General features: G+C 33.6%; 1 protein-coding gene across 1 annotated transcript in view; it reads left to right on the plus strand.

Annotated features, from left to right (window-relative positions):
- The window catches only part of Mmp16 (matrix metallopeptidase 16), a 240,321-nt gene that overhangs the window by 98,037 nt on the left and 114,838 nt on the right, over positions 1 to 27,446 (plus strand). Inside the window, exons 2-4 of the mRNA XM_048359041.1 lie at positions 9,576 to 9,724; positions 17,088 to 17,210; positions 25,954 to 26,258. Of these exons, the coding sequence (XP_048214998.1) occupies positions 9,576 to 9,724; positions 17,088 to 17,210; positions 25,954 to 26,258 (577 nt within the window). The remainder of the gene's footprint in view (positions 1 to 9,575; positions 9,725 to 17,087; positions 17,211 to 25,953; positions 26,259 to 27,446) is intronic.

The following is a 27,446-nucleotide window of genomic DNA, read 5'->3' on the forward strand; positions in this document are numbered from 1 at the left end:
GCACTTGTTTTAAACTATATATCTATATATATGTATATATGCATATATATAGTTTAGGAAAAATTAAATATACATTTGAAAGACAGGTAACCTTATTTTGGAAAAAAGATGTTCTTAATATCACAGAGAAACAAAGAATTTAATCTTGTTATTATCGTAATTAAACTCTTTCAACATTTATGCCATGCTATTCCCCCAAGAGTAAACAGCAAGTTTCACATTTAAGAACCTCTCCAAGGAGAGGTATATGTTAAGATTCTGAAGTACCAGATGGCTCCTGAAGAGAAGCAGCTGATTTCCAACTGATAGTTGGAAGGGTGGTGGATTTTTTAAATATCCTTTCTCTCTTCTTTGTTTTGGAATTGTATCTGCCCCCTTATTTCTCTTTCTCTATATCACAATTAACTTTCCGGGTTTAGTGCTTAGCAAATTCAATATCTATCATTCACTAGACCTCTTTCTTTATAATTAGGTGGGGATCAGGAAGAATCAGGACAGCATGTCTTCTTTGTCTTCAGGAGGCTTTGCTACTTTGAAAAACATCCCAGTTTACTTTAAGAATTAGGTCTTTTCACCATTTGGAGAACTGCCCATTCTTCCTTGCTGATAACATATAAGATAGGTATCCACGTCTTATTTATCAGGCATTGATTATTTTTTTAGTGTGGGTTTTTCTTTCTAGAAAACTGGTTCACATGACACCTATGAGATTTAGATGTACAAAAGCAAAACAAGATTTCTGACCTAGAATGGCCTAAATGCCATTCTATAAGCTTAGCTTAAAAAGATCTAGTTTTTTTTCCAAGGGCCTACTCTTCTTGGTTTCCTTTTAGTTGCTAACAGCAAGAACCATTTTGTATTGAAATTAACCCCTATATCCTTGGGTATCATCTAATTCCTCCATATCCCTGAGCAATTTGATTAACCTTTCTCATCTTGTTTGCTCATCTATAAAATGAAGATAATAATACCAACTTCTGAGACTTGTGGTACTAATTATGTGAATTAACATTTTAACATTGGCAAGCTGGTTGGCTTAATAAATCTTAGTTCTAGGTGTATGTTCACACTGGATATGAATGCTTTTCTAAAAGCAATTTTCAAGTAGTTAAAAAAAATTACCAAATGACCTTCCATTAACCCTGACCAGTGCCTAAACAGGGGGAGTACTCATATTATTTGTTTAAATATTATGGTAGTTGAATGAGTTCAGAGTTAAAAAATGTTGAGTCATCAGCCTTGAAAAGATGTAAGAGATTAATTTTAAGAAAGATAGCTAAGGAAAATATAGATAGTGAGGAACAACAAAAGACTACAATACAGAAGTTCCATGAAAGCATAAAGTGACAAGAAATGAGAGCTGTGATTTTAATACTGTAACAACACTAAAATGACCATAAGCTAAATAAGAATATTAACAGTGTTTGCCAAATTAGACTGGGAAAGTCTCTTTTGCATTGACAGTTAAGAAAAGCCTTTGGAAATAGGATTAGTGTTATTCTTAGAATATAAGCAACATCATCTTGATGACCTTTTGTGGTACAAAATGGTCTGCTTTGTTTGTATGAAATCTGAATAGTCTTAGTTATTGTAGACATGTTTTCAGATGGTCTGCTCTCTCATCTTCAAATGTAAATAGCTTCTTCTGTGACTGCCCAGCCTGTAGACAGGCAGGTATCTCTCTTTTTCTAAGAGGCCATCTTGAATGACAGAGCCAAGCTTAGATTTCAATCAGATCTCTCACTGAACTCTGATTCCTCCTCTTATTCTCCAGATACCATTGGGTAAATTAATTAATATTTCTAGGGCTATATCTGTCATTATGAAACATACTATGCTGTTAATTTAACTATTAAGGACAATGCACATAAATTACCTGGTCCATAGTGACAGGGAAGGCAATGTAGCAAGTGTTGTTATCAAAAACCCTTGTGGCAGGATTGACATTTGATTTGAACAAAGAATCAATTGTAACAGGTAACAAGAGAATAGTTGTGAGGCAAAATCTTGAACGGCTTATATGCCATTACATATATTGTTTCTACAGACTGTAGATAGCTTCAAGAGAGTGAAGGAAATGGAAGAGCTTAAGGGATTATCATACTGGGAAGAGAATCTAATATGTAGCTACTGATAAACTGTCTTCTTGTCCTTTCTAAAGAGTGTCTATGACTCATTGGAGAGAATTATGGGACAGCATCATTTATAAGAACTTAGTTTCTTTCTATGAAATAGATGATAGATTTTTCAAATTGAGTATTTTCATAAACCAAGTTTTTAACATCCATCCTCTTTTAAGTTATAGTTATGAACTCCAAGTTAAACATTGTATTTGTTATTGAACATACTCAAAATAGAAATATTAAGATGACCTAAGGATGACATAACATTTTAAAACAGCTATTGCAAATTATGTTTACATTGATTTGCACTCATCAGAAGGTTGTCATTAATCATCTGTATTGAGGACTTGTGAGTGTGCTTCATTTTTCAACACAATGTTAAGCACATCAAAATTCAACATTTCAAGACCAATTATTTATAATTTCTCTTTAAAATCTTCATAAGCCAAAGGAGACACTGTACCAGGATATATAAATAAAAAATGCATATACTTTTACCCATCAATTAACCTGTGGTTTGTATTTTTAATAGAATTTGGCTATTTAATTCTTCCTAGAAAGTAATCAGAAAATATTGTTTTCATGTTTTTTCAAAAACCACTGAAACTGAATTTTTCTGGCAAGTTGTCTTACACATAGAAAATTCTGTGGCCAGGGTTTTAAAGCCTAATTAAAGCATTTGAATAGATCATGATTTTGTTCTTGTAATGTTACATAGCATTGGAACATTTCCACCCATCTATCCTTAAAATAAACTTTGTGTATCTTTCCTTTGATAGCAGTTCCTTTCTTCTGCATTGCTAACATATCATCTATTTTTAGGAACAATGTCAAAGGTTTTTGTTCTTTTTCACTTCTGTCCCAAACAGGCGTCATGAAGCATTTTACTAGCAACTGCTTGTCTTCACACAAAAAGCACTTGTTCTTTGTGATAAAAAGCACATAAACTCCTTTATGTTTTATAACTCCTTTAAAAAAAGTTTCCTATGAGAAAACTAGCCAATTTCTACAAAATAGAAGATACTTGCTTCTTACTCTATGTATTTTGTTTTGTTTTGTTTTGATTTTGCCAGTCCTAGGGCTTGAACTCAGAGCCTGAGCACTGTCCCTGGCTTCTTTTTGCTCAAGGCTAGCTAGCAGTCTACCCCTTGAGCCACAGCACCACTTCTGGCTTTTTTTCTATATATATGATACTGGGGAATCGAACCCAGGGCTTCATGTAAAGGAGGCAAGCCCTTTACCACTGGGCCATATTCCCAGCCCCTTACTCTATGTATTTTAACCCAGATGATTTGCCTGGCTCAAGTTGCTCACTCTGTAATCTTAGCTACTCAGGAATTTGAGGGTGCTGGTTTGAAGCCAGCCCCTGGAGGAAAATTTGTGATATTCTTATCTCCAGTTAACTTATTAGAAAACCAGAAATGGCTCTGTGGCTCTTGAATGAAAAAGCTCAGAGACAGTGCCCAGTCCCTGAGTTCAAGTCCCAAAATTGACCAAAAAAAAAGTCCAATGATATTTCTATTTTAAGCTAATCTTCACAAGCCTGTATAAAATTACCCAACAAAATACCTTATTCTGTAATGTGTTACAATCAAACCTGGTTTTTATTAGCATGTATTATTTGTTTAAAATAATGAGTTTTATATATGACCTTTTCATACTCTTAGTCACAGTCATCCCTTCTTCTATTCTATCTCTGCTCCTCCTCAAAGTGACTTGATAGTGACCAACGGGCCACACTGGAGCCACCTCCTCTCTCAGTGTACCTTGTTGTTCTGCACTAATCTTCACTTAATGGGCATTAAAAGACACATTTAAGGGGGATTTTTTTTCTGTCTTGGATTAAGAAGATGAATGTGATAGAAAGTAGAATCACATTGAGATTATTAGTCAGATTTTTTATCTATTTTTTCTTGCTAAATAGCAGCATGGAGACATTCTCTGCTATTTATTATTGGTAGTGTTCTGCTTTGGGGAGGTATTTGGCACTCTATTTGTATGAAGATGTAGACAGTAAGCATAACTGGGATATTTGATCTTACTGAGACTGAAGAAAGTACAGCAAAGGGAAAGGAAATAATAGATTACAGTCCCCTATAAATTTCCAGAATAATGTCTTAGATATGATTTGTTGTTGTTTGTGTCAGACATGGGCTTGAACTCAGATCTTGGGCCTACCCTGAGCTTCTTGGCTCAAGGATAGTGCTCTACTTGAGCCATCGCTATACTTGTAGTTTTTTTGGTAGTTAATTGAAGGAGATAAAACTCTCACTGAACTATCCTCAGATCTCAGCCTCCTGAGTGGCAAGGACTACAGGCTAGAGCCACCAGCATGCAGCAAAAGAGTTGTTTTTTTAATCTCTGAAGCTTAGTCATTGGTAGCCAAGCTGTTTGATATCAGTGTGTCACTGTGCTTTGTCAGCACACTCACTTTAATGCAGAGTGAAAAAAAATGCCTTCCACAGATTTTATATCTCAAAATTTTAGTTACTATTCAAACAAGACAGTTTTAAGTTAAGGTGAAAATAAAATATGGTCATGGTAATCACTACAACATTTACTAATAGGCCCACTGCTTGGCTCAGTGACAGTTGCTTCTTGAGTAATAAGATAGTTGGTAGAGCAGATTTTTTTTTTATAAGATGTTTAGTAGAACAGACTTTGTTCCTTTACTGTTTTATTTCAAGTTTAAGAAGCCAATTGATGGATGGTAAAACTCTAAATGAACTGAGTTCTGTATGTGCAATTTCATACACTGTTTCATTCATGGTAAGGATGAGGTGGTGATTTAGAACCCATTCAGAGTTTTGAATGAAAAGGCAGGCTAATTTCTGCTTCATTAACTTATCTTATGAATTTTCAATTTGACCAATTCTGTATGACTACTCCCGCATCAATTTAATTTGGGGGGGTAATAGGTAGCTATAATTCATATTTATAGTACTTTTCACGCTATGAAACATTGGCTCCTAAATCCAACCATTATTTGTAAAGAGTGAATAAATGTCTTTCCAGGAAAAAGTATCCTGGGTCTGTAGCAGACTTTGCTGATGATGAGTAAAATAGGATGCTAATCATTTTTAGTTATCACTTTTACTTTATAACAGAATGTGATAAGTTTTTTAGATGTTACACACTGACTATATATGATATAAGTATGTTAGTTATAATTGCGATTCACCTGAGTAAAGCAATTTTAGTATCTATATTTACATGAAAGCATCAATTAATTGGATTTATTTACTTGCTTTTTATTATTTATTTTCTGTTTTTCTTAATTAAGTAGTTATGCAAAGGTGTTACAATTCTATAAGTCAAGTTATGAGTACAATGTTTCTTGGACAATGTAATTTCTTCCTTTCTCTTCCTTTTCCTCCTTTTTGTCCTTATCCTCAAGTTACATAGTCCAATTTTTACATAATTTACAGGGGCTATAATGACTCCATTTGTTTATCCTTCCTCCCTCCATTCTTGTGTCCTCATTTGGCTGGCACCTAGACTGTATTTCAACTTCTTCATAAACTGTACATTAGTTGTTCAAAGTAATTATACCTTTCGATTCTTCCCCTAAATATACCATTTTAAAGACAAGAGAAAAAACATTTAATTTTCTAATAATAATACTGGCCTACAGAAATAATCAAGAAAAACTTAGTGACTTCTTGTGTTTGCTGTTAGTTATGAGAACTATCAGCATCTTTTATTGACAACTATCAAAATTCTGCTTAATCTTCAACAACTGAATCCATTAATGTAGGTCTTCATAGTATGTGAGTCTGAAATATTACTGACAAAGACTTGTCTCTAGTGGATTTGCTGGCATACCTACTCCTTCTTGATTATACTACAGCCTAAAAATGATGTTGTCTATCAGCACATCATTTATTATTCATGTCTTTACCTTTTATTGCTTGAAAAGCCTTCTTGTTCCACAGAGAGTAGCAGTATTCTGGTTGTTTCTCCACTAGAGTTATCACCAAATGTAGAAAATTAGTTCTAAGTGTAGCAAGACATTTGAGTAAGTTAGTAACATAAGGAGTGCAATTCAAGATCAGATTTTGTAAGGCCATTAGAGATTCTGTGGTTGTTCGTCCTCATGGTAATGTGATGCTGTTAAGATAGTAATCAAATCAAGTATTTCTTTGAAGAAACATTTATCTCTTGATATTTCTTTCTGCATTGTTACATGGACTTGTCAATCCAATGAACACAATAAACAAAACAACAGAAACTAAAACAGAACAAAACTTCCCAGATGGTTTAAATTTCTTTGTTTTTAAGTATATGGTTCTTTCCAAAGGGGCTGGGGATATGGCCTAGTGGCAAGACAATTTTTAACTTAAGAAGAAGCAGTTTTCATAACTAAAGACAATTAGTAGGCATGAAATAATAGGACTTACTGAGCAAGAGGTATTTTGGAAGCTTAATAAAATCTAATGTAAACTATACTGGCCTACAATAATGTTTTATTTCTCCAAGTGTACTTACTAACTTGCTCCTTAACTATCAATAAAATGTGCCTTTGAGATCATTGGAAAGTTATCATGGTTCCTATGATTTCCAGAGGCAAAAGCACTGTTCCCAATTTTCCAGAAGTAGAAGAGTTAAAAATATAAAAAAAACAGAGCTGGGAATATGGCCTAGTGGCAAGTGTGCTTGCCTCCTATACATGAAGCTCTTGGTTCGATTCCCCAGCACCACACATATGGAAAACGGCCAGAAGGAGCGCTGTGGCTCAGGTGGCAGAGTGCTAGCCTTGAGTGGGAAGAAGCCAGGGAAGGTGCTCAGGCCCTGAGTCCAAGGCCCAGGACTGGCAAAAAAAACAACAAACAAACCCAGAGATATGGTTTCAGACAACAGGATGTTTGTGGGACAATATGCAAATGTATAGATAGATAGATAGATAGATTTCAAATGTGTGCATACATACATGCATGATTCTCTAAATACACTTTTTTGAGTAGTAAATAATATTGAGCGACTGCATTGCACATTAAACTTGCACTACAGAAGATTATGAGTAAGGTAAGATTTGTAAGATTTGTTTACTTTTCCAATTAGATACCATGTTTTAATTTCATTTTTAAAAGTTTGCTTCTTGGCTAACAAAAATCACAATGTTGATTTATTATCTAGAAAACAAATTTTCACCATAAAATGAAAGATCTCATAGCTTTCCTGTTGTTTTCCAATTAAAAAGAATTACCACCCTGTCAGTCATTCAGAAAAAAACAACATTTCCTGATAAACAGCATAATGTTAAAAACAACTTGGAGCCACAGTTCATTTTTCCATGTTATTTGAATATTTGAAATCATTTGTTTGAAAGGCTAATGCATAAATCAAATATGCATTTGTAGAACATGCTATTTTTTCATTATGTACTTAATGTTTATGTATTTTAGTCCTTCCATTTGTATATAAATGGTAGGATTTTATTAATGATTTTCTCTTCCTGCTGTCCTCAAAAATGTAATTGCCAGTAGCTTAGCACCCATGTGTAACCTAGCAACAAATCTACTCTCTAAAAAGAAAGAAATGAACACAGTGTTATAGAAAAATTATTTAGTTTAAGAATATTGTCACATCTATATTATTAAAATTACCTAATTTTTGAGAAATAGAATGAAAGTAGTTATTTTTTACTAAGTAATATTCCAGCCTGCCTCATAAAGGGAGTAAAAAAATGGAATCTATTTCAGATTGCACCACTGTTATCTAGGTAACTGAATATATTGCCCCTGGCAGCCTATTCATTACAGATCAGATGAGCAGATTGTCTTGGCTATATGGTAGATACGTTTACTAGATTGAATTTCTCCAGTAAGCCTTCTTGACACTGATATATTGCTCATCTTGTAAATAATTTTAGAATAAATGTTTTCATTTATGTTCAAGGAGTTCTCTGATAGTACTACAGTCTTAGTCAACATTTAAAAGTATCATAGAATATTCATACATATATATATACATTTATGTATCATATTCTAAGACTTTAACATAATGAGTTGCTGTTGAGGAAGTTTGATTTTTTAAATTATAGTCACTAGGTAATTAAGCATAATGTGCTAGTTATAACTTTACAAAGGAAAAATTTCAGTTATTAGAGAAAATCTGAATTTCCAAAGGATGCTCATTTATGTGATAAGTAGACTAAATAGACTGAGATAGAGAAACACACAGTGATGAACACCTCCCACCACAGCAGCTACATGGCCCATATCCATTGAAAAGGTAGCTCACTGCAGTTCAAGAAACTTCAGAGCCCTTGGGAAGATCAAAGTAAAGAACAGCTTGCTGGAACATAGAATATACATAAGATAGTGCATATGAAATGAATGCACTGATGTATAAAACTAGAAAGCATCTGCTTCCTGGTAGATTGTATTTTTTTTCAAATGGTTTGAGTTTACATTACTTTTAAGCTATCACCTCAATGACTGACTTATTTCTCTAATCAGGACTACGATATGAACTCAACTCTAACTTTTTCTCTCTCACTGTCCTATTAGATTTTCTTTCCCAAGGAGACAGCAATAAAAATCCTGAGACTTGTTGAAAAGAGAACTATGCATACTTAATAACACAGTCACAATTCACCTCTGCAATGATATTGTGTAAATTTGATCCTATAAATCATATGAAGTAAATAAAGAATATCTTTTATATGAAAAAAATTACCTTCTCTTGGAAATTCCTTGCTACAACCTAATAGATTTGTTATGGATTTATACTGAAAATGTCATGACAGGATAATAGGGATTTATCTTAAAAAGTCATTCATCAGGGCTGGGAATATGGCCTAGTGGCAAGAGTGCTTGCCTCGTATACATGAAGCCCTGGGTTCAATTCTCCAGCACCACATATATAGAAAAAGGCCAGAAGTGGTGCTGTGGCTCAAGTGGTAGAGTGGTAGCCTTGAGCAAAAAGAAGCCAGGGACAGTGCTCAGGCTCTGAGTCCAAGCACCAAGACTGGCAAAAAAAAAAAAAAAAAAAAAGTCATTCATCAAGTTGTAGCCATAGTCCAGTTGTTCAGTCTTTCAGATGTGTACATTAACTAACTCTCCTAGGGAAGATGTCTTAATGGAGTCATATTAATGAAACAGAACATTCTTCCCTGTGAGACGGTGAGTTCCTGCAGAATAGTGAAATATATATTTGTGTTTTTTGCATTATTTACTATACTGCTTAATGTGCCATAAGCTTTGATATACCATAGCTTCCAAGGAACAGTAATATTCCCAAAGTAGAATATATGGATATATTAGAAAAGCCCCAAACAACTACTGGAATAATATTAACATTGTCTCAATTATATAATTGGTATTAGAAAGATATCAAATAAATAATGTTCATGCTTGTTTGATAATCTATAATGGACACAAATTAATTGCTAGGAAGTTATTCTTAAACTGTGAGGCTGATTTAAAGTGACTGTACTTGTCATTGCAGGTCTGGTTACAAAAGTACGGCTACCTTCCACCAACTGAGCCCCGGATGTCGGTACTGCGCTCTGCAGAGACCATGCAGTCTGCCCTTTCTGCCATGCAGCAGTTCTATGGCATTAACATGACAGGGAAAGTAGACCGAAACACAATTGAGTAAGTAATGGTAGATGGACTCCTAATAGTCTGAGAAATATTACACAAATTCCAACAACTTCTCATAGAATAATTTGTCTCATGAACTCTGTTTGACATTTGTCCTTTTAAAAACCAGGCCTCAGAGATTTCATACATCAAAAGTTCAAAGTCAGGTTTACTCATCTGATTTTAGCACCTGCTTTCAAAAGATGGAAGACATGATGATGAGCCAAAGTTGGGGTCTGGTTGATGCCACTCTATGAGAAAATGTCAGTGAGGGATGGAGTGGGTTTGTATAACTGGTAATAAAGCATGTATTTTGCTTCCCAAATCTGTTAAATGGTGTCAGGTCAGTACTTCAGATTTCATATACTGGAAATATGAAGAACTGTAAATTGGAAATCAGTTCAAATCAGGTTTCTTGTTTGGGGTGGTTGATCCCAGAAGACCAAGTTGTTAGCGGGGTTACTAGCTCCAAACTGGTGACAGTCTCCCAGTGGAGATAAATTGGCTTCTCAGTTTGGCCTTTGATTTCTTGCATACAAAGGAGTTGTTTCTTACTCTAATTATTTTTGCTTATTCCTTGATTCATCTACTAGTAACTGGTCACTGGTCACTTTATCCGTGAAAGACACCAAAAGAGCAGCACCTCACTACCTTGCTGTGAGAAGAACATGGTCTGTGGGTAACTGCACAGTAGCAGTATGTTTACTCACAGGCCCACTGGACATGCTCTAGCATCACAAAATTGTCTTGTTGCTTCTGGACAGCAAAGGAAGAATGAGTATTTTTTTTTCTCAGTAGAGGGAAAACCATGTGTTTTTAGAGCTCTAAAACAAATATATCTGTCATTTAGTTTGACGACCAGCCATCAGTCTTCACAACAGGAAGACAAGATTGATTTATCTCTTTACTTGCTCAGATAAAGAAACTGGATGTCAAAGGCTAAGTGAATTCCAGAATAGTAGCACAAACTGGCTCTTTTACCATTTAGAACTTACTTTACTGTACCCCAACAAATAACATTTCATTTTTAGATGTGTTTTTTTAATATTGTGGGTGCTATTGGAATTTGAAATGAAGACTTTAAATGTACTGCCTTAGTTGAGCTTAATGCCCAATCTTTTCATGTTTTCATTTAGTCTTGTATTTTCCTATGGGGTAGGGGATGGGGCAAACCCTCCTCTTTATCTCTTCTTTGTAGTGGGATGACTGTTCACAAGCTACACTCACCTTTATTGTTTGAGATGGGGTCTGATGACTGCCATTGTTCATTGCAAACCATGAACCTCTTGATCTCTGTCTCCCAAGTAGCGAGAAATACAATCAGGAGCCATCATTCCTGGCAAAGAAATAACGTATTATTAACCCTTTAACATCTGAAGTATGTGTCTCAGACATAACTATGACATGTCAAACTAACTTAACTTGCAATTCTGAAATTATATTTTGTCTTCTGTTGCTTACAGCATTATGATTTTGATAATTCTATATCATCAGGACAGGAACAAATACAGTACAAACTTTACGATGAAAAAAGTTCAAAGCCATTTGAGAAAATAAATACATAACCTCCTCTGGCACTTTTTAAAGAAGTGTAAACACTTTCATCTACACTTTAGAAAATAAAATCAATAATTAATATAGCACATTCTTCAACAGTTAAATACTTTATAAATATTGAGAATACAATTTTGAAACATCTAACCTGCTGACCTCTGATTATTACAATTCTCTCTTTCTAGACTAATACCAAACTTTCATTTTTAAGCCATAATCACTTCTTCAAAATAAAAGTGGTTTTAAGTTGGTAAAGCATAAAACTTCAGCTAGTTCTGTGTTTTGATACTGGCTATAGGATTGTAGTCCATTTAAATTGCACTCTTATCCCTTGTATACACTAGACAGTTTTCTGGTAGAGAACTGCTACTTTTTGCTTCACTTTCTTTTTTGTTTGTTTTCTCTTGTATTTCATTTTCCTTTTGAGACAGAGTTTTGCTAGGTAGCCCAGTCTCGCTATGACTTACTGTGTAGCCTGGACTGCACTTGAACTTGTGATCCTCACTCCTAAGCTTTTGGGTGCTGGGTTACAGGTATGCATCCCATGAATTATTCCACTTCCTTAGAGAATAGAACACGTGTTATTTTTATAATTGCAAGTAAATTGAAATTTTGGAAACAAATGAAAATGCTTGAATGCCTAACTTTACTAATGCCAGAATATTTAAATACTTAGCACTAAAGATTGAATCTATCAAAGTCAGGTTTGACTAAAAGGTGTTATCTCCCTCCACTTTAGAGAAATTGATCATTTGAAGGATTCATGATGAATAGGTTTGGTTTTCTAAAGTGAGATAATAAAATAAAATGTATGCAGGATGTATTCAGTCCATCACATAATGACGAGTATGAACAATTTGTGGTTGTCTATCAGGAGGATGTAAAACTGTGGAAGTACAGAGAACAAAGATCCTTCAAACCACTAGCATGGCTTCATTCCCATGCATAGAAGAGCAATATTAGCAGTGCAAAGGCAGTAAAGTGGCAGATCTTTTTTTTTTTAATTAATGAATTTATTTATTGTCAAAGTGATGTACAGAGGAGTTAGTTTCATAAGTAAAGCAGCAAGTACATTTCTTTTTTTTTTTGGCCAGTCCTGGGCCTTGGGCTCAGGGCCTGAGCACTGTCCCTGGCTTCTTCCCGCTCAAGGCTAGCACTCTGCCACTTGAGCCACAGCGCCGCTTCTGGCCTTTTTTTTTTTTTTTTTCTGTATATGTGGTGCTGGGGAATCGAACCTAGGGCCTCGTGTATCCGAGGCAGGCACTCTTGCCACTAGGCTATATCCCCAGCCCGCAAGTACATTTCTTATCAAACTTGTTACCTCCTCCCTCATTTTTCTCCCACAATCCCCCTCTCCTTAATCCTCCCACTCTGAGTTAGTTGACAGCATATAGTCTTATAAGTATTGCTGCTGCATTGGTTCACCTTTTAGCCTTTGTCTCGCCACCCTGATGTTCCCCTTCCCTTCCCTAGTTCTGATAAACATATAAACGATATCCAGGGTACCAAAATCAGTTACAGTAACATCAGGAATAAAACCATGGAGAAGAAAGACAAAAGAAAAGGCATAATTTCATGTGGTACATCGAAAATACCAACAATGATGATCTTTGATATAGAATTACAGAAACAGATTATTCATTTAGGCAGCCATTAATGTAAAAGCAAACTAGGTCTGTTGCTTGGTTTTTGCTTCTTTGTTTTTAAAACCATCCAATTTGGTTTGAATTTTTTTTAATTTGAATTTAAGATATGTTTACCTGGCAGTCATTCCTAGGTGAAGCCTGAAAACTCTTGTTAACTTTCTCTCATTTTTCCTCCCTGGCCCCACCTCCTCTGCTCCTTCTGTCTGCTTGGACTTTATGATTTTCTGGAGAAGCTCTGTGACTTCATTTACTGGCTGCCTCTTCTTCCATTAGTATATTTCTGCTCCTGAGGTGTGACTTCCCAGGTTACTTGGATGAAACAGTGTATACTGGTTTTAGAAGTATAATCCCCACAATCATACTCTTCAAATAGTTTTTATGCATGCTCAGGCAAAGATATAATAGCCCTTGCTGAAATGGCACTCTGTTATTTTACATAATCAAATTATGAGGTATGGATTTTTTATCTCAGCCTTGCTACATAAAATATGGTCTATAGCTATGGAATTAAACACATGCCCTCCTATTAAAATAGCAACTTATCCATTTTCACATGCTATAAACTATTAACAAATCTTAGACTCTTTTCAAAATCACTTGTGTTTAAATTGAATACTTATATCCTCTATTGGCAGGCAGACATAGTGTGTTTAACCTATAATTCCTAGGTAATTAAAAGTAATGATTACAAGTAATGATTACAATTATGGTAAATCCTACATTATGTCAATGAATGTAACCATTTTCAAGCAACACATTCAGATATTATTTAACATAATATATGGTTTTTGTATTTATTAGAACTAGTATTGGAGAGATAGTAATAAATTCTTATTCCCCACAAAAATGAATTACCTAAAGTTGCTATAGTTCTTTTAAATTACGGGTTGGCTAGCAAATTTTGGTAAGCAAGCTCACTTAAATTTCTTAATGAATATTGTAACACATAGTATATATAAAAGAGACATTGTAAGGGAGTCGAAGATGCAGTCATAATATTCAGTGCATATCCCATGAAACTAGGAAATTGAGAGGATGGGTCTTGGGTTGCGAGGCTAAGGGGAGAATGACCAAATGGATAATATTGATCAAGATACATTATACCCATAAACTAACATGTTAAATGATAGCCCATTTGTACAACCACTCAATAAAAAGATAATAAAAATTAAAAAATAAAACATTTTAGCAAGACAAAATATAAATGAATAAGGAATATAAGCCTGATGTATTTTTAAAGTACGTTTTTAAAACTTTAGCTCATTCTTTTTGTGTGACCAGTGATATATGTTGAAGAATGCTTAAGGAGAGACTATTTCTTAAACAGTTAATCTTTTAAACTCCTGTCTCATGTGTTCTTAATATGTATGCATAAAATATATGTCTGTGTGTATGTATGTTCTAATATATTAGGTATTCTGAATATATTTAATTTATTTAAACTATAGATAGGAATTTAATATGATTAAAATTAATTTAATACAAGTAGGTAGCTTTTCCAGAAAATTGCTTTGGAACTGTGGCAATATTTGAACTCTTCATTTGCCTCAAAGTTGAAATTTGTAGTTAGATATACTACTAGCCAGAATAATTTTGACTTCTCAATGTTTTGTGTTGTTTTTGTTTTTAATTTAAATTATCAAGTTAGATTCTCTTACAATTTAGGTAGAAAAGATGTGCTTTTCAATGATTAAAGGCCTCCTTTAAAGGTACTGAATATTGTATGGTACTGAAACATTATAGCATTACAAGATGGGTCCATGCTTACTTAGTTGTTTTGGAAGAAGAGGTGATAATGAGAAAAGCCTTAGTTTTCCATTCTAAAAGGTGAAAGCATTTACAAGAGCAGACACCAACTGGACTTTTCTTCTCATTTAGAATCTTAAGGGCCTGCTACATTTCTCTCTGTACTTATGTTAAAGTGCTTTGCATTTTCCCCTCTCACCTTGTGAATCCCATTTGCATCCTTGCAGGCAGTTCATGAATGGGTAGAGAAAGGATGCTCTGGTCCAGAGCAAGCTGTCAGCCAACATTTTGAGCTCTAAGTAAATGTTATTTTTTTAAAAATCTTCTTGTGACTAGTAGACTTACCTTCTTTGAGCACAAACAAAACCTAAGGTGTTTAAAGTAATAAAATACGCATATTTAAACCTTTCTAGAATTACCTCAGGAACAGCCCAAAGCAGTAGATATTAATTTTACTTTCAATTAAAATTTGTAAAGTTTGATGGATGAAAACATCTCTGTGAAATGAATATGGTTCTCACAGTGATAATTGGAAGAAGCACAGAGTACGTTTATGGGCTCATATATTTTTTGTGAAAGATATGTGCACATGTACCAAGCTACTACATGGTGCAATTCCACCTGCCGGGGTGGAATTACCATACTGTTCTATTACAGGGCTGTTCATACAGCCCACTGCAGCACCAACAGATACTAGGATACAACTCTAAGATTCCTCTTGGAGTCCTGCATTGGGAAGCCTGTGAGTTTATCAGGAGAGCACAGCCCAGTATATGTACATATGCTATAAAATCATTCAGAGCTCGTGGCTACTTTATTTACATTTAAAAAACGATATGTGTCCCTACATCAATTATAAAAGCTCCAGTAATACCTCTATTTTGAATAATGTAAGATGATGCATTTTAACAAACAGGTCAAGGTGAACAGACACGTTAACTTTGTATGTCGCCACTATTTCTACTGCTGTTACGATTGGTACTGGTTTGGCTACTACCTGATAGATAGATATATATATGTATATATATAATATAAATAAATGTATATATATATTTATATTTATATATGTATATATTTATATATATATAATTATTGTGATGGTGATAACAGTGTATATCTATTAGACTGTAGTCCAAATGTGTCACATGATTTAACTGTATTAATCCTTAAAGTACCTTAGTAAAGGAGTTAACATTACCATGTCATTTTATCAGTGAGGAAACTGAGCTATAGAAAACAACTATGACCTACTGGCATAAGAGAGTGAGGTAGAAGGGAAAGTATAACAGATTTATTTGAAATTATAATAACAAATTTTCCCTATAAAATCAAATTAATTTGTCAGATGTCCACTAATGCTTATTATTTGTTCATTAAATTCACATTAAATGATGCACTAAAATGCCACTTTAATTTTCAATTTACAAGTGTGGCTGATTTATCCATGAAACAGTAAACTAGTTCATTTTTTACATAATGGGCAGCTTCAGATAGTCATCTCTACATTCAATTCCATTTTTACAATAGGAAAATTATCAAGTACTTGACATACTATAGCACACAGTGACTCGAGTCTTGTAGCACCACAAAGACTCAGCCTTAGCTTTGTAATTATGAAAGGGACTAATGAGCAGGAAAGCCATTTTTTGGGACATTAAAGGAAAACTCAAAATCATGAACCTCTTTCTCCCTAGAAAACACAATAGAATAGATAGAAAATATATCAATGATCAAATGATGCTCTCTAGAGATGATGTTAGAATATATTATATGTGAATAAACATGAAATTCAGTGAATTGAAAGCATCATTTCATTTCCAAATACAAATGTTGCACTCTATTCTTCAGGTACTTAGCTGCTCTTCAGAAACATTTTTTAATTTAGTTTTGTTATTAGTAAAGATTCACAGCAAAGGATTACTACCTTAAAATTGGAATAATGATCAAAAGTAAGAAGAAAAATTGGAGACATGTAAATCTATATGTACAAATAACTCACTGCTAATTAAGTTAGAGGAGAATGGATTATACCCAGTTGAGTCCTGGAACTTAAAGTCATGTAATAGATTTGTTTTTAAATGTTGAATGCTAAATTGAATGAAACTTTAATGACTCACACAGAGTTACAGACCTTGTAAGAACAGATTCCTTTTGTAAACTGTAGAGAATCTGTCTGCAATTAGCAAAAACAAAATTATTAGAGAGGAAAATTAAGGGAATACTATTGTTCAATCATTGATTCTAGATACATGCCTTTCCAAAATTCAATTTTGAAAGATATAAATTGCAGTAAAATTACTTCTCCCCCTGGATTTTATGGTTTTCTGTTTCCAATAATACTGTCTCATATTAAACTATTAATTGATTTCCTTTTAAAATGAATGATTAGGTATTTCAGTAAATAACAGATTGTACTGCTTTTTTTCCAGCTGGATGAAAAAGCCTCGATGTGGTGTACCTGATCAGACAAGAGGTAGCTCCAAATTTAATATTCGTCGAAAGCGATATGCATTAACAGGACAGAAGTGGCAACACAAACACATCACATACAGGTACAAAAAGTGAACAATGAATTGCTTTGTCATTACAATGTGTTTTGACAAAGTTTAATATTTTATGCACTTTGACTACATGTTAGCATCATGTATAAAAATGTTGTAAGTGATTAAAAACTCAGTTTTAAGGAGACTAAACTATTCATGTGGGCAAATTAGTTGAAACGTCTCCATTGTATACTAGTCTTCCTACTTCTGGAATGGATTCTAACACTCTGAATGGTTTTATGATGCATGTTCCTACTAGTGCTTTCTTTGATAAGTGTTCCTAGTATTTTTTAAAAAGTCAAAGAATAAAGCATATAAATAGTTGTCTTTTAAAGAAAATGTCTTGAGAATTACTAATTTACTCATAATATCACTTTGATAATTTTGCTTCTTATCCTTTTAGAAACTATTGAAACATGTTTTTTCTGTATTATTTCAGTGAGGCAAAATTCCTTCCAAACTAGAATGATGCTGATCACATAAAGGTTTATGTTTATTGTGCACTGAACTATTGATTATGGAATGCCAGTGTGATAGTGCTAAGCCTTAGGATATAGCACTAAATAAAACAGAGGACGATATTTAATCTCTGCAATTTGTAGTCATATGGAAAGGCTACAAAAAATGCAAATGTGATTGAAAGGTAGAAGTAAACTCTAAGAAAAATGCAAATGTCATCCAAACATTCTGGAAAACTAAAGAAAGTTTCCGGGGCAATAATGATATAGTCAACCCAGGACCTTGTTAGGCTGTGGGCAGAGGCAGAGAGCTACTTTGGGAAAAGGGGATGTTAAACTCATGAAGCAATTTTGTAATTCATACTCTGCATCAAGACTTCATATACTGATTAAAGATAAGATGAGAACCTCACTGAGTGCTTTTTCTTTCTCTCATTATTTTGTTTTCCCCTGTCTTCTTTATTCCTCTAACTTCTTTTCTTTCTTCTCTCTTTCGTTTGTCTCATTAGAAAAAAAAAAACTCAATATATGTTGGTTTCCTTTCTACATAATTTGAATATGTCACTGAACTTTCATTATTTGAGGAAGAAATTTTTTTCTTGTATCCATCTATATTCATATGCTATCATTCTAGAATTCATGATGTGAGAGTTTTGTTTTATGGAAATCAAGTCCAGGTATAGTGCAGATAAGAGAAATTAAAGCAAAGAACTTGTAGGCCAATCCGGTGATGTTGGTATTCAACTGTCATTTAATTTTATCAGTGGAATTTTCATTTTATAACTTTGTTTTAAAAATCTTTAAAATTGGCTCAGGCAGAAATGCAAGTGCAATGAATTAATATGGAATAAACACACAAGCATATACATATATATGTGCCAGTTTATGCCAATGGACCTTCTGAAGTATAGTAAGTTATCAAATATTTTGTAGAGCAAAGAGAATTTAGGGAGAAGGATTTCTAACCTCTAATGAAGTATAGTGGAAATAAGTGGGTTTTTATATTTTTTTTTCTGGCAAAATGACAGTAAAAAGCCTTAACTCTCTCCTAACTAGGCTTAAGCCTGGACATATAACTCAAAATGCATTTTTTTTTTTTTTTTTTGGCCAGTCCTGGGCCTTGGACTCAGGGCCTGAGCACTGTCCCTGGCTTCTTCCCGCTCAAGGCTAGCACTCTGCCACTTGAGCCCACAGCGCCGCTTCTGGCCGTTTTCTGTATATGTGGTGCTGGGGAATCGAACCTAGGGCCTCGTGTATCCGAGGCAGGCACTCTTGCCACTAGGCTATATCCCCAGCCCTAAAATGCATTTTTGTATAAGGACAAAGTAAAATATATTAGAAAGAGGAAAAGTGAACATAAAGGTCAATTGTAAAGCTATTGAGTTTCTGTTTTGACAGAAATGTATGGTATAAAGAAAGAGTTTTAATATGTGATTCCTTTAAAATACATAGACTAGTAGTCAAAGAAGTATCTATCGATCTGTTTTAACTAGGAATAAAGCAAAGAACACTCATACTCAATAAAGAGCATCCACAAAATTAAAAATAATGTCATGGACAAACAGTAGGAAATGATGGGGAAAATCTTTAAGAATGACAGAAAATGATGTTGACACCTCTACTTGTATTAACATAGTGTTACTTATAATTTGTTTACATTCTTATATGAAAACTAAAAAAAAATCTATTGTAGAAATAAAGCATATAGCCATCATAAATTAATAATAAATTTTATTTTCAGGACAAGTTTTGACTGACAAAAGTCACATGGCGCACATACTTTCTCCTGTTAATAAAATCATTTTTAGGATGGTATATTTAGTAAATTGATGACTCAAATATGAAAACGTGATTACTAAATTTGTAGATTGAACTACTGTTCACTGTGCAATTCCCTGAGTTCTGTCAATTATATAATGTCATTCTCTACCATTACAATATCATATAAATTGATTCAATCCTTAAAACTCTCCTATGTGACCTACTTATCTCTTCTCATCTCCCTCAAAATCCTTGCAAACCACTGATTAAAAAAAAAATCTAAAAGAAATCTACAAGAATTATCCAAACAAAGCCTTTTTATACTACCTTCTTTTTCCTTAACGAATTACATTTGAGATTTCTTCACAAATTTTATGACTTGATAGTTCATTTATTTTTATTACTGAATAATAATTCATTGTAGAGCAGCAATACAAGTTGTTCATTCTTTCACTGATTAAAGCCATCTTGATTGTTTCCAGGTTTTAGCTATTAGGAATGAGTGTGGTCTTTTCTCTCTACTTTTAAGTACCTATAGAAATACCTTCCAGGGCCAGAGGTGTGCTTCAAGACCTTAGATCCAACCACAGTATTGAATACTGTCAGAAAGAAAAGGTGGGAAAAAAAGGGGCGGGGGGAGAAAGAAAGAAAGAAGGAAAGAAGGAAAAAGAGAAGAGAGAAGGAAAATAGACATGTATGAAAAAGGAATTTTTTTAATTTCTTTAGCTATCTTGTTTGTAGTGCACTTTTACTGTACTAAATTGATGTAATATAAGATGCTATAGAAAGAAAATCATCTATATCCTTGTGATTAAATTTCTCGTTTTTCCATTTGGCCTGAATGTTAAGGCTTGATCCACAGAAACTTTTCTCTTCCTTTTGCTGAATGCATCCAAGACTTTATAAGTTGTTCCATGTAAGTAACTGAAGTAGCCATAGAGGTAAAACTCAAGCGTATGCGGGGGGACCCCTAAACTTGATGATACTTTTTTTTTTAAGTCTCAACATAGTCTAGGCTCCTATTTAAGTGTTGTCACCCATTTCCTGTCTGTAATAGCTTTTGTACTCATCTACTCTGCCTCTTCTTAGTGTTCTTTGTGTGTTTTTTTTCTGTTGGTTGTAGTATTTGAACTTTGGGCCTGGGAGCTGTCCCTGAGCAATTTCAGCTCAAGGCTAGCACTCTTCTACCGCTTGAATCACAATGCCACTTCCAGTTTCCTAGTGGTTAATTGGAGATAAGAGTCTCAAATACTTTTCTGTTCTGGCTGGCCTTGAACCTCGATCCTCAGATCTCAGCCTCCTGAATAGCTAGGATTACAGGCATGAGCCACTGATACCTTGCTTGATTCTTCTTATTTTATTTGCCTTGTGGCAGTAGTTTGTCTTGTACTTTCAAGTTTCCAGTGAACTTTCAGAATGAGGAGGTGTGAAATGATGACTTCCAACCTTGTTTTCTATTCAAGTTGGAATCCAGTAGTCTGCTGCTGTCTTTCCCTCAGCACTCTTTCCGTTCTGGGTACTAGGAATTGAATCCAAGCTGTGCTGGGCAAGTGCTCTGCTTCTAAACTACATTTCCATATTTGTTTGTTTATTTGTTTACTTGTTTTTATTTCCTACTGGGTTTTAAATGAAGGTCTTGCCCTTATAAGCAAAACACTCTACCACTTTGGGCTTACTCCCAGATCTTAAAAAGAAATATAAAAATTAGTATAGATATAGAGAAAGAGGCCAATAGTTTAATTGGCTAATAATAAACAGAAGAGATATAAAAAAGAAACCATGAATATATAAAAAATTCTTTTATACCAAGGTAGCCATTTTAGATCACTAATGAAATGATAGGCTGTAAATTCATAAAATTATACAGTAATAGCTCTTTATTCATAGTGAGGACAATGAAAACATACAATATGTACTAATTGACATAAGATATAAAATCAACCATAAAACTATAGAGCTAAGACAAATCTAAAAATCCATAATCATTCTGTTGATGTCAGAAAATCTCTTTATCTGACATGAATTCCAAACATCTTGACAGGGCATACTTCATGTCTGCATTTATAGGTATTGCCTATTCCTTTTATTTTAATGAGAAAGAGATTAAAAAAAGAGAAAAGAGGAAGAGTCAAGAGTCATTGTATTTAGAAGTTACTGCTGAGTTTCCAGGCTGACATTGCCCCAAACCTTTGTAGTCTTCAAGGTTGTAGAAAACATAACATGTGGCTAATAGTCATATTTTAGAGTGAGAAAGACCTGTTTTTGAATCCTGCCTCTAAAGCTTCCTTACATCCATTTGGAATACTAATATAATAGAAAACGTAATAAATTATACATCATGCTTGAAACATTGTGCTTAATGAAGGCCAAATATCATCTCTATTTCTTTTAATTTAGTGGGAAATATCTGAAATTATTGAGAGTATTTAAATGAAAATATTCAAAGGTGGGAACGGGGACTATGAATAAAATTAATATTTGAAAGAGAGTTGCCTGAAAAAGTACTACATACACAGTTAGCATTGTTTTTCCTTATTATATTTATAAAGGTAAGTACAAATCCTAGCACTTAAATTCAGGAAATAGTTACTCATGCAAAGAACAGCTGAATTGTGAGGTAAAGTGTACCATTATGTGCAGATAAGATTTAGGGTGATATTCAAAATAATGGTACCAGGCATGGGGGTACAGATGTATAATTTTGGAACTTGGAAGACTAAAGCAGAAGGACTGACAGAAGACAGTCTAGTGAGTGTGACTCAGTCAGGGTGGAAAAAAAAGAAAGAAAAGCAAAGGAAATTAATTTTGTAGCAATGCTAATATTTCACTTCAATTGGGACCCATGGTGTACATTTTCTCCTGTGGTCATCACAGTTTTGGCGACTTTCTGGTAAATAATATATACTTCTTGAAAAGCAGCCACAAGACTAAGAAGCAGAGAAAAGTTCAACTCTAAAGTAAGGATTCTCAATATATTGGAGAAATTTTCTTGGCTTTTGGCTGGGAAAGAATTACCAGTTACTTTCAAATTATGGGTAGGCTTTCAGAAAACAAATACTTTGAACTACAGGAAAATTTATTTAGCCATCTTCCAATGTTCTTCATCATTGGGGGGTATTCAAAGCAAGAAACTTACTCATTAAGCAAATAAAAGTGCATTATCATGTTCTTTAGTTTAATATTATACCACATGACAAAGAACATTATTTTAGTTTCACAAATCTAAATTATAGTTTAAAATGATGTTACTAATGAAATAAATCTAAATTGCTAGTTTGTTTAACTTTAAAATTATATTAATGAGTATTAGTGTACTAACACTGTGTTCTAACATATTGATTAGTCATTTGGGATTGATTTGGTTTTTTGAAACTGGCACTAGTTATAAAGCTTAAGCCTAGACTCCATCTTGTTATGCAGCCCAAATTATTCTGGAATTCTTTATCGTCCTGTCTTAGTCTGAGATTATAGGTAGGTGCTCTCATGCTATCCTATATTAATTAATGCTATTTTTCTCAGTATATTTGTCACTTAGCTACCACAATTTTAAAATGCATTCCTAGTGAGAACTGAGGAAGCATTCTAGAAATTATTTTGTTTTAGTAACATGAACAGCAATGAAAGTCAGAAGGTTTAAGAAATAATCAGCTTCTCCCCAGAGAGATTTTTTATTATTTTATCTGAACCCAAAAAGCTCACTGAACTTGAGGATTCTGTTGACTTCAAAGAGAATTCAACTTGTGTGTCCAGAGGATAAGTTATAGACTATGAAATGAATATAATTTAAATAAGATCCAAAACTTTTGCACGTATTTCCTCTTGTATCATGAGGAAATAGCCAAATATTTAATACAGTTTTCCTGGAGGACTTCCATATTTTTTTCGGGAACAATTTCTTACCACATCAACTATAAAAGCTCAGCATGAAAAGTAAATTAGTTTATTTATTCTTACCTTATAGAACATTATATTATACTCTGAGTGTGAATATGCTAATAATTCAACTCTGGTTGAATTTTTATTGTATTCTATATTATATTATATTATATTCATCTTATTATAGTCTTAAAATTACATTCTTTGTTACAGTAAAATACTTTCATAATTTTTTGCACAGTAAGCATGGCATTTATTTGCCCTATCTAACATTGGTCTTGGGTCAAAACTAGTGTATCTTCTTAATGCTTCCTATTTCACATACTTTCAAATAATCATATATCTAGGCATATCATCAAAACTCATTTCCCTTTATCTCCATTAATACTATACTCATTCAAAGCACCACTGTCACTTAACTGGATTTTTTACAATAGTTCCTGATGGATCTTTTTGTTTTGACTTTTGCTCTACTACAATGCATTTTCCTCCTCATGGCTCAAGACATTTAGGAAGCCTAAGTCAGATTTCATATCACTGTTTATGATACTTCAGGTTTTCTTCTCTCCCTCCGAACAAAAGACTCTGACACTCACTTTCTTTTTCTGCCCAAACTGTATCAGCCCCTTGCTCTTTGAATTTCCCAAGATATTTTTTCCAAATCCTCTTCCCAGGTCTTGTAGAGTGCTCCTTACCTCCATTCCTTACCTGGTAGATTTGTACTTCATTACCTTTAAGTAGAATGGGTTGTAATTGTTTTGAAAATTTAGCTAGGAATTATTTTAGTATTAAAGATATTGAGGGGGCTGGGGATCTAGTTCAGCAGAAGAGCGCCTGCCTGGTGAGCACAAGGCCCCCCAAGGTCGGTCCCTAGCTCAGGGGAAAAACAAACAAAAAACTACAAAGATATTGAGTAGGAAAAATGAGAGAAACTTTTCTCTTATCTCCACAGAAGAAATAGGAGTTGCAAGTATTGCTTTTGTAGTCGTTTGTCTTTTTATCCTTTGTCTCTCGATTTTGATATTCCCTTTCACTTCCCAGGTTCTAATACCAGTATATACAGTTTCCAATGTACTCAGATAAGATACAGGGGGAGGGGGAAGGGGAGGGAGGGAGGAGGTAACAAACAGTACAAGAAATGTACTCAAGGCCTAACATATGAAACTGTTACCTCTCTGTACATCACTTTGACAATAAATAAGAGGGAAAAAAGAAGTAGGAGTTAAAAATTCTCGGGAGGAATAGTATTTAAGACCACATAGCCACTGTAAATATGTACTAAGTGATTTGTTAGGAAATAAAGGAAACTTTAATTTATATATGTGGACTAACATAGAATTCAGGAGAATGGATTCTTAAAAGACTTAGGATAAAGCTGCTTTACGTATTTCCACCTCTGCCACATAGAAACTTTTCTCTAAGTTCCTAAATAGTGGCTTCTTTTGTTGTAAGGTAGGCATAAATACCCATCTTAGTGGGATATTGGGCCCTTAATAAGAGATAATAAATATATTTTAGCATAACTTTTCCCTAATATTTTTAATTAGTTTGGCATAGGTGCAATTGAATTGTGATCAATAATATTGCTTTCCCATACAAAGCTCATATCAAATGTTCAGCTATACTGATAAATATATTTTAAAAGGCAAAATAATTTTGCATCCCATATATGCAATGACATATAATAGACACACCATAATTAAACTATCATTCCATTCCTGTACATTTTAGCTTCTAATTCTCATTTATCATCATATAAAATGAACATTCACTTGTTAACAGATTTTATTTCCTATTAAATTATTCCTACATGCAAGTTCATGTCTGAAAAATTGAGTTGACTATGTTTGAAACATATTTGTAATTAGTATCAAAGTTATAAATTGCTTTGCATATATACCACATAGATTTATGATACTAGAATACAAAACTGTGCATTCTAATTCTTTTTGGAAATCATATATAGAATTATCTGGTAAACAATATATATCTGGTAAGTGACAAGTGAATCTGGATAAATATTAATAATTGTTTTGTTAATTTATATTTACATGAGAACAAGATGAAATAAGGTCCACATAATTCTTTTAAGTTTTAAGAGTGTTAGATCTTTTTAGTAGTTATTTACACATAATACATTTTAACTAGAATGATAATTACAAACAGTAGAATATCAGAAACTGTAATTATGAGACTCATTCTTTAAAAAATTAGTACATTTGTGTCTACTGAATTGGTGTTCAGAAATTTAAAAAACAAAACAGAACATAATGAGATCATTTGGTTGATGTACATAGATAAAAAGATGTACCCTTGAAAGTACAACACAATTGAAGTTTTTATTTCAGCTCCAAACTATTGTACATGTTTGATTATTCAGAAAATACCCCTTCCAATTGTCCAGGAGGCAAATTGATAGATGAACTTACATTCTCTGTTAACTGCTCAGTGAAGCTCTGTTCCATGGTAGCTTTAGCACATGAATACTTAGTGCTGGTAAATAAATAATCTCTAGTGCAGTGAATAGTAGATATAGAAGGCACTTTCATTCAACCTGAATGCTATTCTTTGATATTTTACTGAACTAAATAGATAAAAAAAAACTGTCATATTGCACATAACAGAATCACACTGATTATTTTTTTTCTAACTTTCAGTATAAAGAACGTAACTCCAAAAGTAGGAGACCCTGAGACCCGAAAAGCTATACGTCGTGCCTTTGATGTGTGGCAGAATGTAACTCCTCTGACATTTGAAGAAGTTCCCTACAGTGAGTTAGAAAATGGCAAACGGGATGTGGATATAACCATTATTTTTGCATCTGGTTTTCACGGAGACAGTTCTCCCTTTGATGGGGAGGGAGGATTTTTGGCACATGCTTATTTCCCTGGACCTGGGATTGGAGGCGATACTCATTTTGATTCGGATGAACCATGGACACTTGGAAATCCAAACCATGATGGTAAGTGCATACTTTTCTTCCAATGTAATTGGTTTTGAGAACACTCAATTATGTATTGGTCTGAGTCTTTACACAATTTAGTTTTACATGTATTTTTTTAACTATTAGAACCTTATTTGATATCTATAAACACGTTAAAATGATTTTTGATTCTTAGACAATTTTATTTCTTAAAATATTTTAGAGTTGATTATTAAAATCTTGACATAAGCAGCAAGAAAATTTTGCTGCTTTTTCCAACACCTTATGTTAGTATTTTCACCTGAAGTTTGTAATTAATGAAATTAGCATTTATGGTGCAGCTACTACTGTGTATGTCCTGATATTTTCTCTTCTGCTTTCACCTTAATGGTATGTGTATTTCTCCCTCTTGTCTTTTGTCTTTCAGCTATTTTTCTTCTGTTCCCTCACATGAACTATTATCTTTGATTTTATCTTTGTCTTTAATTATCATTATTTATTTTTGTCCATTAGTTTTAATCTTTTTAGTTGTTCTGATGTTCCAAAATAATATGAAATAACAAAACTCAATAACCAAAATAATAAGCTTATGATATGAAAGAAATGTTTCTTTCTACACAGAGTATGTTTTGATCTGTTTTTCTAAAATAATAAGCACTACAGAATCTTCCTGTCCTAAGATTTCTAATTCTTTTTTTTTCACTTTTTTTTATTGTAAAGGTGATGTACAGAGTGGTTGCTAGATTTTTAATTCTTAAAATCAGCATTTTAAAATTTTCCTTCTCCGCTATTGTACAGTCCTACTGTAGTACATAATAGGGTGTGTCTTTTAATGACAACTTATCAGATAATCAACATTAAATTCTTCTATATTAGAAAAGTGATGTACAGATGGGTCACAGTTACATAGGTCAGGTAATTAGTACATTTCTTTTTTATTGTCAAAATGATGTACAGAGAAGCTACAGTTTCATACGTTAGGCCTTGCGTACATTTCTTGTGCTGTTTGTTATCTCCTCCCTCATTCCCACCACCTTTCTTCCCCCTTTCTTTCTCCACCCATGAGTTGTTCAGTTGGTTTACATCAGATGGTTTTGCAAGTATTGCTTTTGTAGTCGTTTGTCTTTTTATCCTTTGTCTCTTGATTTTGATATTCCCTTTCACTTTTCTAGTTCTAATACCAATATATACAGTTTCCTATGTACTCAGATAAGGTATAGTGATAGT

The sequence above is a fragment of the Perognathus longimembris genome, chromosome 12 (genome assembly GCF_023159225.1).
Source record: "Perognathus longimembris pacificus isolate PPM17 chromosome 12, ASM2315922v1, whole genome shotgun sequence".
Taxonomy (NCBI): Eukaryota; Metazoa; Chordata; class Mammalia; order Rodentia; family Heteromyidae; genus Perognathus; species Perognathus longimembris.